Genomic DNA, 15,542 nt, shown 5'->3' on the forward strand with positions numbered 1-15,542 from the left:
CTGAGATGTTCTAGCTTAATACTTCGTATTAAAAAATTTCAATCGTGAAAAAAACAAAAAAATTGGGGTCATTTTTAGGCATTTATACAAGCAAACAAGACAGTGGAAGTCATGGAACTATTTAAACTCCAAAAAAACTTGGTTTTATATACTACGTACATTAGTTATAAAACCAATTGGCTGATTAATTGATTAACGCTTTCCCTTTATTAATCAAAGCTTTTTCTTATAATAAGTCTTACATTTCGCGCTCTCAAAGCTATGAAAAAATAAGATTAACTTTATATAATACCTTCAGCTAAATGCAAATTGGCAAGAACAAAAACTGCCAAGTACTCGTATCAATTATATAGGTGGACAAATTAATAGAACTGTACATTATATTAACAATTTTACCAACTCAAAAGTCCACATTCCAACTTGCCCTCCCAATTACAGCTCAATAATAACTAAGGAAACAATTTTTATCTACAGTAACTCTCGTTCCCACTACCCATAATAAATCAAGATTCTTAGCCAAATCCGAATCCCTCGCTAGCTTCATGGATCGCGAGCAGTAACCTCTCCTGCAGATGTTCTTTAGAAGGATACTCTGGTAGATCCAACTGGTTGAAGCTGTTTAAGATTTAAAATCAAAGTTTTAGAGTCATGTACAACAAATATAAACACATCTTACAATGGGACAAATGAATAAGTTTGAGCAAGAGTTTTTTTTTACCATGTATGCGCAGATGGTAAATGATCTGCACTTCCATATGCTTTGTGTATTTGAAACTTTTGTGCGCCTGAAATGCCTTGAAGGGCACTGAAACCTTCAAGAGGAACCTGAAAGAATAATAGATGGTATCATAATTAGATCAAAAACCATTGCAAGAAGACAAGGTCTAAAATGATATAACAAAAGGAATCACCCCACAACTTTGGGGCAATCCAACCAAAGAGCCAAATCTAAACCATGCAAATATAGTTTTAAGAAAAATAATTACCTTGGAAGTGCCAGTAACAAATTGCAGCAAGCGTGCCTTATCTTCCTTGCTAAATCCCTGGACCACTTCCCAGAACCACTGAATAACCGGAGATGCAGGACTGTACCCAGAATATTCAGTCTTCGCTCTCATATCCTCCACTGCGAAACAACAAATATGGATGGTAAGAGACCAGAAAGAAAGACACTAAAGAGAATTTCTTTGGGCCTAGGATGCGTGGTTAAAGAACACAATACTTACAATCAATATCTGGAAGCCCACTTATCAATAATTCAAGTTCTTTGTCATTGAAAATAGATATGAGGTCTCGAGCAATCAGCTCAGTGAATCCATCCAAGAAAGCATTAATTTGAGGACGAATTGCAGTTGTCAATCTGTGTTCCGCAACTAAATCTACATATTGATGCTTATTCTCCTCTGTGACTTTAATGTTTCGTCCACCAGGAATTAGCTCATAATCCGTCACCTGTATTTTTTAAGCCAAGTCTAAATGTTAAAACCTTATCTTTGACAGGGAAAAAATAAAAAACAAACCCACACACACACATGGTAAATAGAGAAGATTCATACCTGTGTCCTTTCATACAATATCAGCTTCTCCTCATCAGCATCAATGCTGAAAGTAAGGTCTAGCACATCGCTTATATCATGCTGCAGAAACATAGAGATGATAAGAAAGCCATTCTAAAAAGGCAAAAAGAAATACGAAGGGGGTAATAGAAGCAAAGGAAACTTTCACTTGTGACTTATAAAAAGAACACAGCAATAAAAGACATATACCTCAAGCATCCATTTAAGATTTTTGCAGTAGTCTGGATCAATGGCTTCTATGTCATGATAAGTCACTTTAACACCAAGGATATGCTTGTAAAATGAGCGAGTAAAATGAACATCCAAAAGCTGACCATCGAACAGGGCTTTGCCAACCTGTAATGTTTCATGTAGCTCAGCACCAATAAACTAAGTAAATGACACAAATTTGCATGGATGAAGAAAGTAAACTTACAACTCGCCCAACAAATTTGAAGTACGATAGATGCTCAGTCTGATACACAGAATTTGGGTTTGGCTGAAAGGTAGAATCATTGCCCACGGTAGTGAACAATAATGCACCTTTGTCAAAGATAACCCGGGACAATGACTGATACCATTCCCTAGTAAGCCCTCCGGCATCAATACCTTCCTCTCCCTGGAAATGCACAGTCAACCTTCCCTTCAATTCTTGGGTAGACCTCATTCGCAGTTGATTGTATGAATCTTCAAGAATGTACGCTCTTCTCACTGAAATCCTCAAAGGACTGTGATGATGGTCATGTTGATGCTTTATCTTTGATCTAAAGTGAGCACGTTTGTTATCAAAATCAATGAAACGAGGAACCTTTATCATCAAGGAAAAGGACTTTTCAAGCAGCCCAGGGTTCTGCCGTATAAAAGCATTCAACAACTTTCGATGCTTCTCAGTGAACTTCACAAAAGCAGCACGCTTCTCATCAACACAGGAGACAGGGCCTAATACCTGCTGCTTGCTAGCAGAAGTACTGGCATCATCTACTTCTGGAACGGCAGCAACAGTAAAGTCCTGACTTGCACCAGGCTGTCCAGGGTATATTTTCTCACACGTCACAAAGAAAGATTCAATGTAAGGCAGGACATTTTGGCTGCCAGCGGGGAGAGGTGGGCTTGCAGGGGAAGGTTTAGATTTGACAGCTAGAGATGGAGGTAGTTCAAGACCAGACTCCGAATAAACCTCTATTATGCTTATGCAACTGCTCAGCTCCAGCCATAAGGGTTCCAAAACAGAGTTGATTTTGCTAACAAGAGAAAGGGCAACACTGTGATCCTTTCCAACATCATTTTGCTGATCTTCTTGCTTCTCATTCACAGAGGAAACAAGAGAGCTAAGAGCCTGCAACACCCTCAGTATTGCTGCTCCGTCAGAAGAGGTAGAATGTAGGAGTGCTCCTTCAGCCTCTCCAAAGGAATGCAACTCTTCCATGGCAGATTGACTTAAATTTTGCACTGAGTTTGCAAGCTCAGTTATGAATAAATGACAATGAGATGGAGTATAAGCCACCAATTTCTTCAGCACATCAGCAACAAGTGCATAAGCATTATCTGACAAACTGTATAAAACCTTGTGTTATTTTAAAAAGCAAAAAGGAAACTCAAATGAGCTCGGTAGAAATGCAGAGCAACAAAAGATACACACGTCAAAGATATTGTGCAAAGTGACCATTCTCCGAAAGCCAACAAGGAATAGTGAAGAATGAGAAGCATACAATTATGGTGAGCAATGGAACCACAAGTGACACAACCTTATGAATTTTTAATTTCACAAAACAGAAGGAAATTTATGAAATTAAAAAAGGATTTGAAGAACTTACCCCTCAGTTGCAAGTAAAGAGCATAACAGCCTAAGATCAGACTGAGGAAGGCTAAGCAGAGCAGACTGAGCATCATATGCCTCACTTAAACCAGAAACTGAAGGTACCATAGACTCATCAACTTTAGATTCCACATTGACTTCAGAAGAAATTGCTCTTGAATCAGTAGGTTGCATCTCAGCATCGGTTGTAGGTACCTCAGAAGAGCCAGACGGCTGTTCTGGAGCAGGTAATGCAGGTTTATTTTGACTAGATTTACTTCCAGCATTGTCAATTATAACATCCAGTAGGCTTAAGAGCTGGCATGAAATAGAAAACATCATTATCAGACCAGCAAAACTAAAGCAAAAGATATAAATGAGACTAACACAGAAATTCCATCAACGTAATATCTTCACCTGTTCTAAGTGCGCATTGCTCCTCAAATAAAGAGGTTGATTCAAAAGACCCAATAACAGAGCAACAGAATGCAACTCCTCATGCGCCTCAGCATTTTGAGCATCAACAATCATCAATGCTTTACCGTGCACTTTATCTGCATTCTCAAATGCACAATGAGACAGAAGTGGCAGTCTAAGTTCGAGCAGAATCTTGGCAACAAAGGGATGATTTCGAGCCAGGTAGGTTAGAGTTTCAAGAACTCGCCGAGAAACCAAAGGAGGGACTCCTAATCACCACATGAAAGACCATACAATTAGAGGAAGGAAAAGAAAAAGAAAGAAAAAAGCAATTCAAAATGTGAAACTTCATATCAAAACAAAAATGGAATAAAGTGAACATTCGCATGTACAGGAATTTGAACAGTCTACAAATTCAAGTTCCGATTACAATTATACAGTGGGTCTTCTGGCAAACACATCCACGTAGAATCAAATCAAACAGAAGCAAGCAAAGCTCCATTAGTAAATAAATAAGTTCCATCAGTAAAATTACAACAAGTCTTACCATCAACAAACTGAGGGCGTGAATACATCACATGGCTTTGGCAAGCATACAGCCGATATAAAGGCTCAGCATCATTTTGCTGATTGCCCAGCTTATGCTCATCAAGCATCAGCATCTCCATCAAAATTTTAACTAATGCAGTCCTGGTCTCGGAATGAGCACACAGATTCAAAAGAAGTCTCTGAAATGAGCCTTTATAGACTTGCTGCAAAGAAATAAACATTAGAATCTTTCAAAAACTAACAAATAAAAAATTTCAGAAATTTCAACGAAGCATAACACACCTGAACAACACGCAGCAGCCTTATCATTCCCTTAAGAGCATCCGTATCAACTAAGGGAGCACCATCAGCTTCAAGTAGTCTACCTCCAACTGAACGACGTGAAGCAACCGTACCAACAGCTCTGTCCAGGCCAGTTCCTTCACCTCTTCTGGAAGACTCGCCTCTTCGGCTTCTTGGGTACATACCAAATAGTGTGCGACTGTGATAACGGTGAGCAAATCTTTCACGTAACATGTTTGCCTCAGCAACAAGAGCAGGAGTTAAATTTGCCAGCACAGCATCAGAAGATGTTAAAAGGACCTGGCAAAAATGTGAATTTATAAAGATGAAAACATGACAATCAGCACTTAAATTACTCTTTTAAAGAGATCTGCTAATTTACCTCTTCTCTGAGTTCTGAAGGAAAGGTAGCAATTATTGAAACAGTATCCATCTCAACGGGTTGCCCTTCCAGCTCCTGGGATTGATGTAGCCTCTGTGCCTGCTGCTGCGCAAGAACTTCAGCTCGAATATCTGCCGGCAGTGCGGCAAGAAATTCAGGATCGATATCTCCAGTATTCTGCTGCTCAGCATTAGCAGGCTGCGTAACCTGACCTTGCTGGGCAGATAAAACTTCAGCTCGCAACTCTTCTGGAAGTGCATCAAGGAATGCAGGATCAATTGAACCAGACTCACCATCACCCGTCGTTTGCCCCCCATCACCAGGAACACCTTCCTCAGCCTCCTGATTAGGGTTTTCTGCAACTTCACTTAAACTATGAAGTGGTGTATCCCTGCCACCAGCAGGGGTAGTCGCACCAAACGAAACAGTGTTTCTCCTGGTCCGAGTTCCCAGTGACTCACCCAATGGCATTCTGTCAGCAGAACCTTGTCTGTCTGCTCCATCATCATGACCATCAGCACTCCCGATTTCAACATCAAGGCTTCGGAGACTTTCTCCCAAAGTTGCCCCACTGCCACCACTTTCTTGGCTCACTGCCTCAACATCTCGAACTGCCGCATCATTATGTTCAAATTGCAAATCAACAGACTGAGACACTGCACATGGCTCATCAGTTCCTTGATGAGGTGTAATTGACCCCAATCTATTATCAGAATTAGAGCTGTCCATTGCTTCAGATGATGGTACGGGAGGATAAGAACTTTGGTCATTTGCATTATTCTCAACTGGAGTATCTTCCCTCATACTTGTTTCAGATGGTTGCAGCTTGCCAGCATCAATCTTTCTCTCAGAGTCAACACTGGTCCTGTTTTCATCAGAAGGCTTCTCCGTCTCTGGCCTCCTCAGCTGTGACACAATAAACTCCTCCAAGCCTTGTGGTATAGCAGTTGAACTAGAACCACCACCTTGCTCATTATCATCAAGCCACAAATTGAACCGGTGACTTTGACGTCCATTTCGCGCAGAACGAAATATAGTGTCTAGCCGAGAAGATGCACTTTCCAAGTTTCTATCAGAAAACAACAGATCACTTGTATTTTCTGAAAGTCAAAGCATGTGTTAAAGTCTACACTAAGAAAAATAAGATAACCAATCAACTGTGGAAGCCAAAAAAAAAAAATCAAATGCAACACCAATCTACCTGAAGCCCTAGAAGTCGTCGAAGTTGAAGAAGGGTGGGACTCAACGAGCAATGGATGTTGAGACGGCGCAGTGTTTTCACTTCGTCCAAGAAGATTGTATATGGAAGTAGAACGCCCTTGGCGCCTAGAGCCAAATAATTCTACAGGCATCACTTGCAGAGTTTCATTTGCAAAACTGTGATCTCTACCAAAAACCTCTATGTGATCAAGTAAATTGATCCCATTGATGCCTTCCTCCAACCGAAGTATGAGTCCATCTTCATCATCTTCATCCTCCTCATCTTCTTCCTCCAAAACTTCATCATCAAACTCATCTTCATCCATCTCATGGTCATCCTGATCAGTATCTGGATGGGGAAGGTGGTGATCCTCATCTTCTTCCAAATCATTATGCTCATCTTCATCTTCATCATCTTCATCATCATCTCCATCATCCGCATCATCTACAGACATCTCATCATCGTCGTCGTCATCTAGAGTTTCTTGTCCATCTGGTTGAATTTCAATTCTAATTCCTACATTAGCAACCCCATTCTCAAGGCCCCTTCCATCACCTGGTGTGTCATGCATGTAATCATCTTCGTTTGGAGCAAAGCCTCCATCAAGATCCTGGTCATGCTCCATATCATCTGTTACAGCCTCAGAGCCACCATACATATGCCCAACGCTAAAAGAATCGCCTCGAACATCAGTAACAGAATTATCATTCTCTTGAGAAGCAGCTGCTATAGCTTGCACACCATCGCTACTATTTTCAATTCTCTCATGCAAATTAATATCAGAGGGTTTGGCAGAGCCCTCATTCTTACCTGCATGAGCATCAGCAGAATGTATATATTCCTTTGTCACCAATTCTAATGCTTTGGTGAGTCCAGTAACAACAGTTAATGAGTCACCCAAGTCAAGGTCCAACACTTGTAGGGTACGAGTCAATGATCTGACCAAACCAACATCAATGAAAGTAGCAGAAGCTTCTGATGAGGTATATGAACCAGATGGGGATCGAGCACCGAGCACATCATTTATAAGTTCAATAAAGGCCAAAATTTCATTGCCTGGTGAATTGAAACCCTCAGAAGATTCCACAAAGTCATTGAAAACTGAATTAATCTCTGTAAATATTCTCTTCCTTGCCTCAGCAGACCGCACACATGCAGCTACCAAAAATTGACTGGCCCTGGTTGCAAGCTTGTGCTTCCAGTCACCATCTAATTTCTTTTCTTTTTTGGGTCTTTTAGAGTAGGGGACAAATTTGTGCAGAACATGGAAAAATAATCCCCCAGAGGTGCATCCAGAAGAGCCATGCTGTGGCAGGTTCTTGCAGCTACTAATTTCAACATCCTTCCGCAACAAAACATGCACAGAAGCAGAATATGTGACAAGAATCTCTGTGAGAAGCTTTAACATAAACACAATTTTGGCCAGTGAAGCAGAAACATCCTGGTTTTGTGCTTCATTTTCTTCAGATTCAATCACAGGAGCCTTTCCTTTTCCTTTATATGTAGCAACATCGATGTCCATTTTAGTTGTGGACTGTGTACCCGAAGCTCCAGGTAAGGAATCATCTTTCTTAGGGGGTTCAAACGTTACAACTCTATCCAGGAGAAGTTCGATTACATTGATGAAGCTTTGGGGAGGTTTCCTGTGAGCCTTAAAACTCTTGGATTCCTGAAGCTTCCCTTGCCCACCTCCTAACACCACAGGAGAAAGACCACCAGGATTAGGCTTCGCATCAATACCCAATGGTTTATCCTTCTCAGATGTTTTTTCCTTTTCTTTCTCCTTGTCCTTAAGTTTATCCTTCTCACGATCTTTCAGTAATACAATATATGGCCTGTCACCAACCATCCCAACTTGACAAACAGACTGTGCAGCCCTCATGAATACCACAGGGTCTCTAGATATCACGGATGTCAAATTTGACAGAAAGTTGCGGACAGTAAGCCTTCCACTAGATTGTCTGTTTGTTGCAGTAACAATATTGTGTCTTATCTCAGACTCCATTGCCTGCTGAAGGGTCTGAGGATCTTCAAGAATATGACGGATGATAGTAGATGCAATATTGTCAAAACCAGAGAACAGGCTGCTCGTCGGTAGATTGAGAAGCAAAGGAAGACCCCCCGCATCAAGAAAATTAACAGCAACAGAGTGGATTCGTGTCAGTGTCGCACATAGCTGGAGAACAGCATGCATTGTCTCTGAGGGCATTTGTTTCCTAATACAGCTACAAGCAACCTCAATAAGCCTCTTCTGCTGATCAGAATCAACACGCGGTTGTAATGATTCCAGCGGCTTATTTTGCTTATCCTCATCAATAATGACTGGTTTCTGCTGGCCACTCTCAGTGTTCCTCTTCAACAATTCAATAACCTCTGGATTCAGCTTCTGATCAACTTGTAACAAACGATCAACAGCAAGAAATGCAGCTGTTACCCATTTAGGAACATGTGCTTCTATCCCACCAGTTGATCCCCCATCCCATTGCCACAATACATCAGAGACAAGCTCAACCAAGCCATTTTTCAGACAAGTTTCTCGGGACACAGCATCTTCATGGAGAATCAAAGCAAGAACATGAAACAACGCAGACAGCATAGAGCTATTCCCACCATCTGTTACAGAGTTACATTTCTTTATCTGGTTAACAATAAAGGAGATAACATTAGGTCTGTATTGACCATTGTTCTGGGAGCACATTGTCATAAGCAAGTCTCGAACTGGAAATGCTAGGGATTCCTTTGACTGCAAAAGCTTAATACAAGTCAACAACAATTCATCAATTGGTGGAAGCTGTGCCATCTCTTCTTCAAAATTTTGATTGCTTTCAATCACAGCATCTTCTTTTGATTCTGACTCCGGGTTTCCCAGAGACATAGCAAGTGCACGAGCAAGCTCATCATCTTCTTGGACTTCCTCTGGATGATTGAACAGCCAATCCATTGCCAACTCAACACTGTTGGCTCCAACTTGTCTCAGAGATTCTTCAGCTCTGGCCCTTGAAAACCCCATATCTACAATTGTTGCAATAACTGCTTCATTTAAAGGTGGACCAGTTACACGGTTGCTGCTGCTACTACTACTGACATTTTTCACTTCAACTCCAGAATATATATGCCTAATAATAGAGATAATTGAAGTGATGAATTCATAGCTGCAATCAACAAATTGTGGATCGTTCCATACTGGAAGCACAGCCTTCAGGACTATAGACTGTAGAACCTTGACAAATGTCTCAGCATCCGGTGGAAATGGAATAGTACCACTAGATAAAGCTTGAACAAGCAAGTGTTTAGTAAAGGGAGACAGTATATATGATGAGGTGACCAGGTGATCCATCAGCTTCCCATAGCTAGCAAGAGGTCCATAGAGCCATGAATGCTCAGACTCTTCCTTTTTCTCGTGTTTCAGATTTCCATCATCTGTCTCCATAGGTGATGCAGGGACCGTAAACAGCAATTTGCTTGTAGCTTCAAATGTCGTCAACACAGACTGAATGACACCTTGCCCATACAAGCAATTTAACAGTACAGGATTACAGGAATCATGCCTGTCCATTAAGATGCCATCAATGAAATCCACAACCTTGCCAAAGTATCGGCACTTGCTGAATACTGATGCTTCAGATCCAGAAGGGCTCATATGACCCCCAAAATTCATATGTTCCAGACAGATAGAGGAAAAGGTAGATACTACAGCTTTAGAAGAAGGTGATATATTAACAGCATCCTCACGTCGACGAGAAGGCAACATCATTGACTTCCCCAATTCTTGAAGTAGATGCATAATGTGTAATACAAGTGATCTGACCATATCGCAACAAGATGAAAAATAATTTTTCTGCTTATCCTCCTCCCTCCTAGAAGCACTATCAGTATCTGAACCACCTGACTCACGTGATTGCTGGCTGCTTCCCAGACGTAGGTTTGAGCCATCAGAAGTACTTCTTTGAATCCCACTTGCTCTACCAAGATCTCTGTAGAGATTAATAAGATCAAAAAACTGGGACTCAACACTCCAACCAGACATCCTTCTTCTGAATAGTGGATCAAGCAACTGCCTAAAAGAAGTGACTCTCTGTTCCTCAGTCCCGCCAGAACTAGATACCTGCTGTGATTCTGGTGCAGAAACAGAATCAGCACCTTCTTGTACATCTACTTTAGCATCCTCAAGAAGTGCAAGCTGCCATAAACATTCACGATGCACTCTCCCAATATCTTCCAATACATCCTTGTTATCACCACCAAATTCTGTAAGCAATGCGGATATCCACCGATTTTCTTTTGCAGCAGCGAGAAATAGAAGAAATTCAACAAGAAACAATGAAGAGAAAACTCCATCGTCAAGTTTAGCCTTAGAATCCAACAAGAATGACCCTCCAACCAGACTAAATCCAGTCAAAGCCTTCTTTAAATGATCCCTCAAAAATGAACAGAAAGTACGAGCTAGCGGAGTAGAGTGATGCTGGGTGAAGCCCTTGAAAACCATGGTGCTGTGCAAAGCAATAGCCATCCCCTCAGAGGATTGGGCGATACTAGGCCGGAGTAAAAGCTTCAACAAAGCATCAATACCAGACTTCTCTACAAACAACCGACAAGTTTCTGAATTCTCCATTGTCCTGTGAATCAGCACCATTACATGGAAGACACTCAAGTTAATGAACTGCTCATCAGTAATCCCCTCCCCAGCAGGATCAGGAGAAAAAATACTGGAAGAGCTTTCACTTCCACTTGCTTTCGCTCCAGAATCCATTTCCATAGAATTGCCCTTGTTGACCTTTTCAGATGAGCCTGAAGAGCTGCCCTCCCCAAAAGAAGAGATTTTGTTGATAATCTCAATAATAATATCAACCCCGGTGCTTCTGAGTGAAGATACATGACGCAACAGCTCTTCCACACCATTTGCCAAAGGAACAATAGCTTCATTCATAGCAACAACATATTTCTTGCATGTGAAAATATCCAGAAGAAAACGCAATGCAGAACTTTCATTAACTGCCTCCAAACCTTTGGTATTAAGGCAAATAGCACCCAAGCCACTAGGCACGCATGTGAGAGCCTTCGAAGAAGGTAGTACACCAGCAACAACTGAAGATAAAAATGCATCTGGCAGACCAAATTCATGTAAAATAGGGAAACAAGTGGGGTCTTTATGGAGGATTTCGCTCATAACGGTAACAGCTGAGCAATAAATATCACCACCAAATTTCCCAACATTACCAAATATCAAAGCAAAAGTGGATGGCAAGGTACTATCATGAGAACTCTGGGAGCTGGATGCGTTTGTAGGAGCATAGGTCGCTGACCCAAGAGCCTTCAACAAAGCCCTAATGAGCCTCTTCTGACCATATAAATGATCCTCACAAGAGCTTGAACCCTCACCCAAAACCATCACAGTATCATCTGAACCAGCTGTACCAATTACTCTTTGAACCTCTATATGCAGTCTCTGGGCTAAAAGTTCAACACCTCCCGAATCTTTCAAAAGGGTAACAGCTGCATTACTGTAATCCATCAGCTTCTGAAGAGTTTTCACAGCATAACAGACAAGGTGCATATGTGCAGGATCCGAATCCTCCAAAAGAGGCAAAAATGTTGGAACCATTCCCGAGCCACGGATGATGCTCCCCGAACTTGAAGTAGATATAACATGAAGCAGATAGAATTGCAGAAGTGCCTCAACAAAAGCAAGAGATGAAGGATCATTAGAATTCTTCAAAGACAAAATTGCCTTCTGAAGTACATTCAGAAGAATCATTCGGTTTCCCCCAGCAAAATTAATGCTTGAACCACTCAGCATCCTGGCTCGATCATGAGATGATGAATATGCAGCCAATTGAGCTCCCAATGCAAGCATAGCAAGTGTTCTGACAGTTCCAGAAATAGTTTCCTCAGATCGAACTATCTTTATTAGCTCGTTAGTATATTCCGGCTCGTTAGCAAAAAAAGGCACAAGCTCGTCATTTGCATCGTTAGACTGCACAAGCACAATAAAAGCAAGAAGGCAAATTCTACTGTACAATCTGCCTAATCTGGGAGAACGAAAAGCATGTGCATATCTGATTCTTGTGAGCAGCGAGAATCTCTGCTCAATTGGTACATTATACTGCTCAATGCACTGCTTAAGGAGCAAAAGATCATCCTCTTTCCTTAAATGCAGATCTGGCATATGAATCATGGTTGAACTAGAAGATTTTACATCACTACTGCTTTCCCCACTTCTTTGAGGACTAACCCCGTGCAATTCAAAGTACAAGGTCGAGCCTAGACGAGTTTGAGACTTTTCATCTTTGTCCTGTGCGTCAGAGGGAAATAAAGATAATCCCTCTTCTCGACTCTTCTCATTTGCCACAACACATGAATACAAACCCAGGCCTTCTTCCTTGCTCCCCCATCCCTGGGCTAGTGACAATAGGCAACTATTGATAGAGCCAAGTCCAATCATCTTTCCACTTACATGCAGCTTAGAGGGAGGTATTTTTACTAGTGCAGAAAGAGTCTCTAATGTGGCCAAAAGAACCTCAGGATCTGTTGATGCAAGAAGAAACTTGAAATGCTGTCCAGAAAACAATAACAGTAAACAAAATTAGTTGGATCAAATGTAATAAAAACTGCTGATATAAACAGATAAACTAATAAACTTCACAGTACCTCTAGACCATCAAATGAACCCTTATTGTGACAGTTCTCAAGGATGATTTGCATCACCCTCAAGATCTGCAAAACAGCATGCTTTGGAAATGGGGCCTCATCCTCTGTAATAGTATCTGAGAGGAGGAGGTCATTCCTTTGAATTAGATATGCCTTGAAGTATGTATCAAAGTGATGAAACAGTGGTCTCCAATGATGAAAATTCCCCTAAAAAGACAGGAAAAGGAAAGTTGAGGCAAGCATCATACACAAATGTAAAAACATCATTTCAAATAGTACAAAGAACCACCTTGTTGTACTCCCAGCGAAAACCAGACAATGGAATTGCCAGGTCTTGCAATGGACTCTGAATAACCTTGTCAATAAATGCTTTGATTTTAGGAGGCTGCAAGGGAAAAAAAAAAGATCGAATCAACAAAACCCACCATTGAGATCATTTAACTGATTTGAGAATACAACAATATCAAATCATAGTTGGTAAAAAGTCTCCGCCTAAAGCCTTGGGCAGTAAGCATTAATGACCTCCACAATATTACCCAATCTTTCTAATATCAACAGTTCTGACTTATAAGAAAGCCTTGGCTAGTTCAAAGTGAATGAAAATGTGACACAATGAGAAAACAGAAAATCCAGATTATCATTTAAATTACAGTAAGAAATTAAACAAAAAGATAGAATTCATCATACAACTATTGTAAACAGAAGGAATGAGCTGAAACTAGGTATTGATCATACAGCTTTCGCACAAGACCAAAATAAAGCTTAAGCAGAATAATAAAGCTGCAAATACGCATTGATCATACATTTTCCATGTAAAAACACCAAGATAAATTCATTACTACACGGAAGACCTCACGGAAACAAATTCGTCCAATTTATTCAGTATAAGATCTCATCCATTCAAATGTATCCTTATAACGACTCCGTATTACGAAAACAAGATAAACACAAGTTCCTATCAATCTAATCAATTATTAAACAAGATTCAGAATCTTCACCTTCCCACATTGATCACGATGCGAAAAAACAATGGTAAAAACTATCTTCATCCTTTTATAAAATCTTGACACACATGGAAAATTTATCACATAGCTGCAATTAATCTGATCCATAAGTTTAGTCAATTGCCTCAGCCATCTTCACCTACTATTGTGGGGTGCACCGTGCACTAAAATCTAATTTACAAATTTAATAATCTAAACCAGACAATTTTCACACCATTTCATTTTACAATTATAATAACAAATTACTCAAATACCAAACATATATATCTATCCTGCCGCGCTATTTCAAATCCAGGCACCATTTTACATTTGCACAGATAGATTTCAATTCACCAATAAGAAGATTCTTCCACAGTGTTTTGAATGTTAATTCAACAAGCAAAGCAGTTGTTTTTATACAAGACTGATATGAAGCAAAAAAATATATTTAATTACAAAGTCACATACAAAAACCCACTAAAAGTTTTAAATTTGTTACATTTTGATAAAAGCACAATCAACCCAATACATTAAACTGCCAATTAATCAACTAATTTCCAAAACCCTTACAATTAACTAATTAGTAAACCCTAACAAACAACCCAATCAAAAATCCTTAAAGGAAAAAAAAAAAACCCTAAATCAGCAATCAATGCCCAAAAACCCTAGTACAAAAACAAATCAAAAATTCATAAAAACAACAGCAAAATCAAATAAACTAACCGTCTCAGAATCAAGTTGAACAGAAGGACCAAAAGATCCTTCATTAGAAAAGAGCTGCCGAAGCCGCGACGGCAAACTCGATCTTAAGGTAGCCATTTCTGCAAAATCCAAACTTCCCTTGATTAATTTCTCTATAATCAACCAAAAAAACACCCCAGAAATCAAAAATTAAAATCACAATCAAACTTCATAAATTAATCATCAATTCCAAAAATATAAACCCACAAATAAAAAACCCAAAAAATGAGGATAGATAAAATTAAAGAGTCAAAAGAAGAGTACCAAAGATTATGAAGAAGATGAAGATGCATACACATCCGAAATTTGTTCTTGGATTTTCGACTATACAAGAATAGAGAGAGAAAAAGAGGAGAGAGAAACAGAAGAGGCGGAACACCAAAGCAAAATGGAGGAGAGAGAAAGAGAAAAATGGTGTTTCTGTTTCTTGGTTTTTTCTTTTCCTTTTCCTTTTCTTTTTCTTTTCTCTTTTTTTTTTGTTTTTTTTTTTGGAGTTTTTTAAAAAGAAAAGAAAAATGTTTATTTGAAAATGAATGACATTTTAGGTTTTATTTATGAGCCCTTTCTCTAAATAATGTTGGGAAATTATCTAATTTCTAAATTACAGCTAGTCTTTTTTTAATTCCCACCGTACCGTCCACGTCAGCTAAGGAAATCAAACCGGTTTTTTTTTCTCGGTCCACCAACAAACCGCTATTTGAAGTATCGGTGTTATAAGAATAAACCGCTACTTGAAGTAGCGGTTTTAATTTCATAAACTGCTACTTCAAGTAGCGGTTTTACTCAGAACACTGCTACTTGAAGTAGCGGTTTCCCTCGCAAGTCGCAACTATCGAAGCTTTGTTTTTTTTTTCGTGAATTGCTTCCTGAAGGATTAAAAGTGATTTTGTAGAAAAAAAAATTACTTTAATCGAAACCACTACTTGAAGAAAGTAGCGGTTTTTATCTTAGACACCGCTACTTGAAGTAGCGGTTTTTACCTTAGACA

At 39.8% G+C, this 15,542-nt stretch overlaps 1 protein-coding gene across 2 annotated transcripts; it reads right to left on the minus strand.

Annotated features, from left to right (window-relative positions):
* Positions 1–190: 190 nt before the first annotated feature.
* Positions 191–15,158, minus strand: LOC110724661 (E3 ubiquitin-protein ligase UPL2-like). 2 transcript variants are annotated; one of them, XM_021904093.1, is made up of 17 exons: positions 14,819–15,158; positions 14,537–14,634; positions 13,120–13,215; positions 12,831–13,037; positions 6,183–12,735; positions 4,982–6,081; positions 4,600–4,899; positions 4,316–4,520; positions 3,769–4,037; positions 3,371–3,669; positions 1,993–3,109; positions 1,767–1,913; positions 1,557–1,637; positions 1,227–1,452; positions 987–1,126; positions 719–825; positions 191–615 (listed from the first exon to the last, which is right to left on the minus strand). In XM_021904093.1, exons 2-17 carry the CDS (start codon positions 14,630–14,632, stop codon positions 513–515), a joined length of 11,046 nt encoding a protein of 3,681 aa, XP_021759785.1. In that variant the 5' UTR covers positions 14,633–14,634; positions 14,819–15,158; the 3' UTR covers positions 191–512. The 2 variants fall into 2 exon arrangements, with proteins under 2 accessions (XP_021759785.1, XP_021759786.1); XM_021904094.1 differs by having other exon boundaries at positions 14,537–14,667.
* Between the last annotated feature and the right edge of the window lie 384 nt (positions 15,159–15,542).

This window comes from Chenopodium quinoa, unplaced genomic scaffold (genome assembly GCF_001683475.1).
Source record: "Chenopodium quinoa cultivar QQ74 unplaced genomic scaffold, ASM168347v1, whole genome shotgun sequence".
NCBI classification, from domain to species: domain Eukaryota; kingdom Viridiplantae; phylum Streptophyta; class Magnoliopsida; order Caryophyllales; family Amaranthaceae; genus Chenopodium; species Chenopodium quinoa.

Coding starts and splice junctions, on each gene's coding strand:
- LOC110724661 (XM_021904093.1), bottom strand. CDS start 14,632: ATGGCTACCTTAAGATCGAGTTTGCCGTCGCGGCTTCGGCAGCTCTTT. Junction 13,216..14,536: donor TTCAACTTGATTCTGAGACG/GTTAGTTTATTT, acceptor TTTCCCTTGCAG/CCTCCTAAAATCAAAGCATT. Junction 1,127..1,226: donor TGGGCTTCCAGATATTGATT/GTAAGTATTGTG, acceptor GTTGTTTCGCAG/TGGAGGATATGAGAGCGAAG.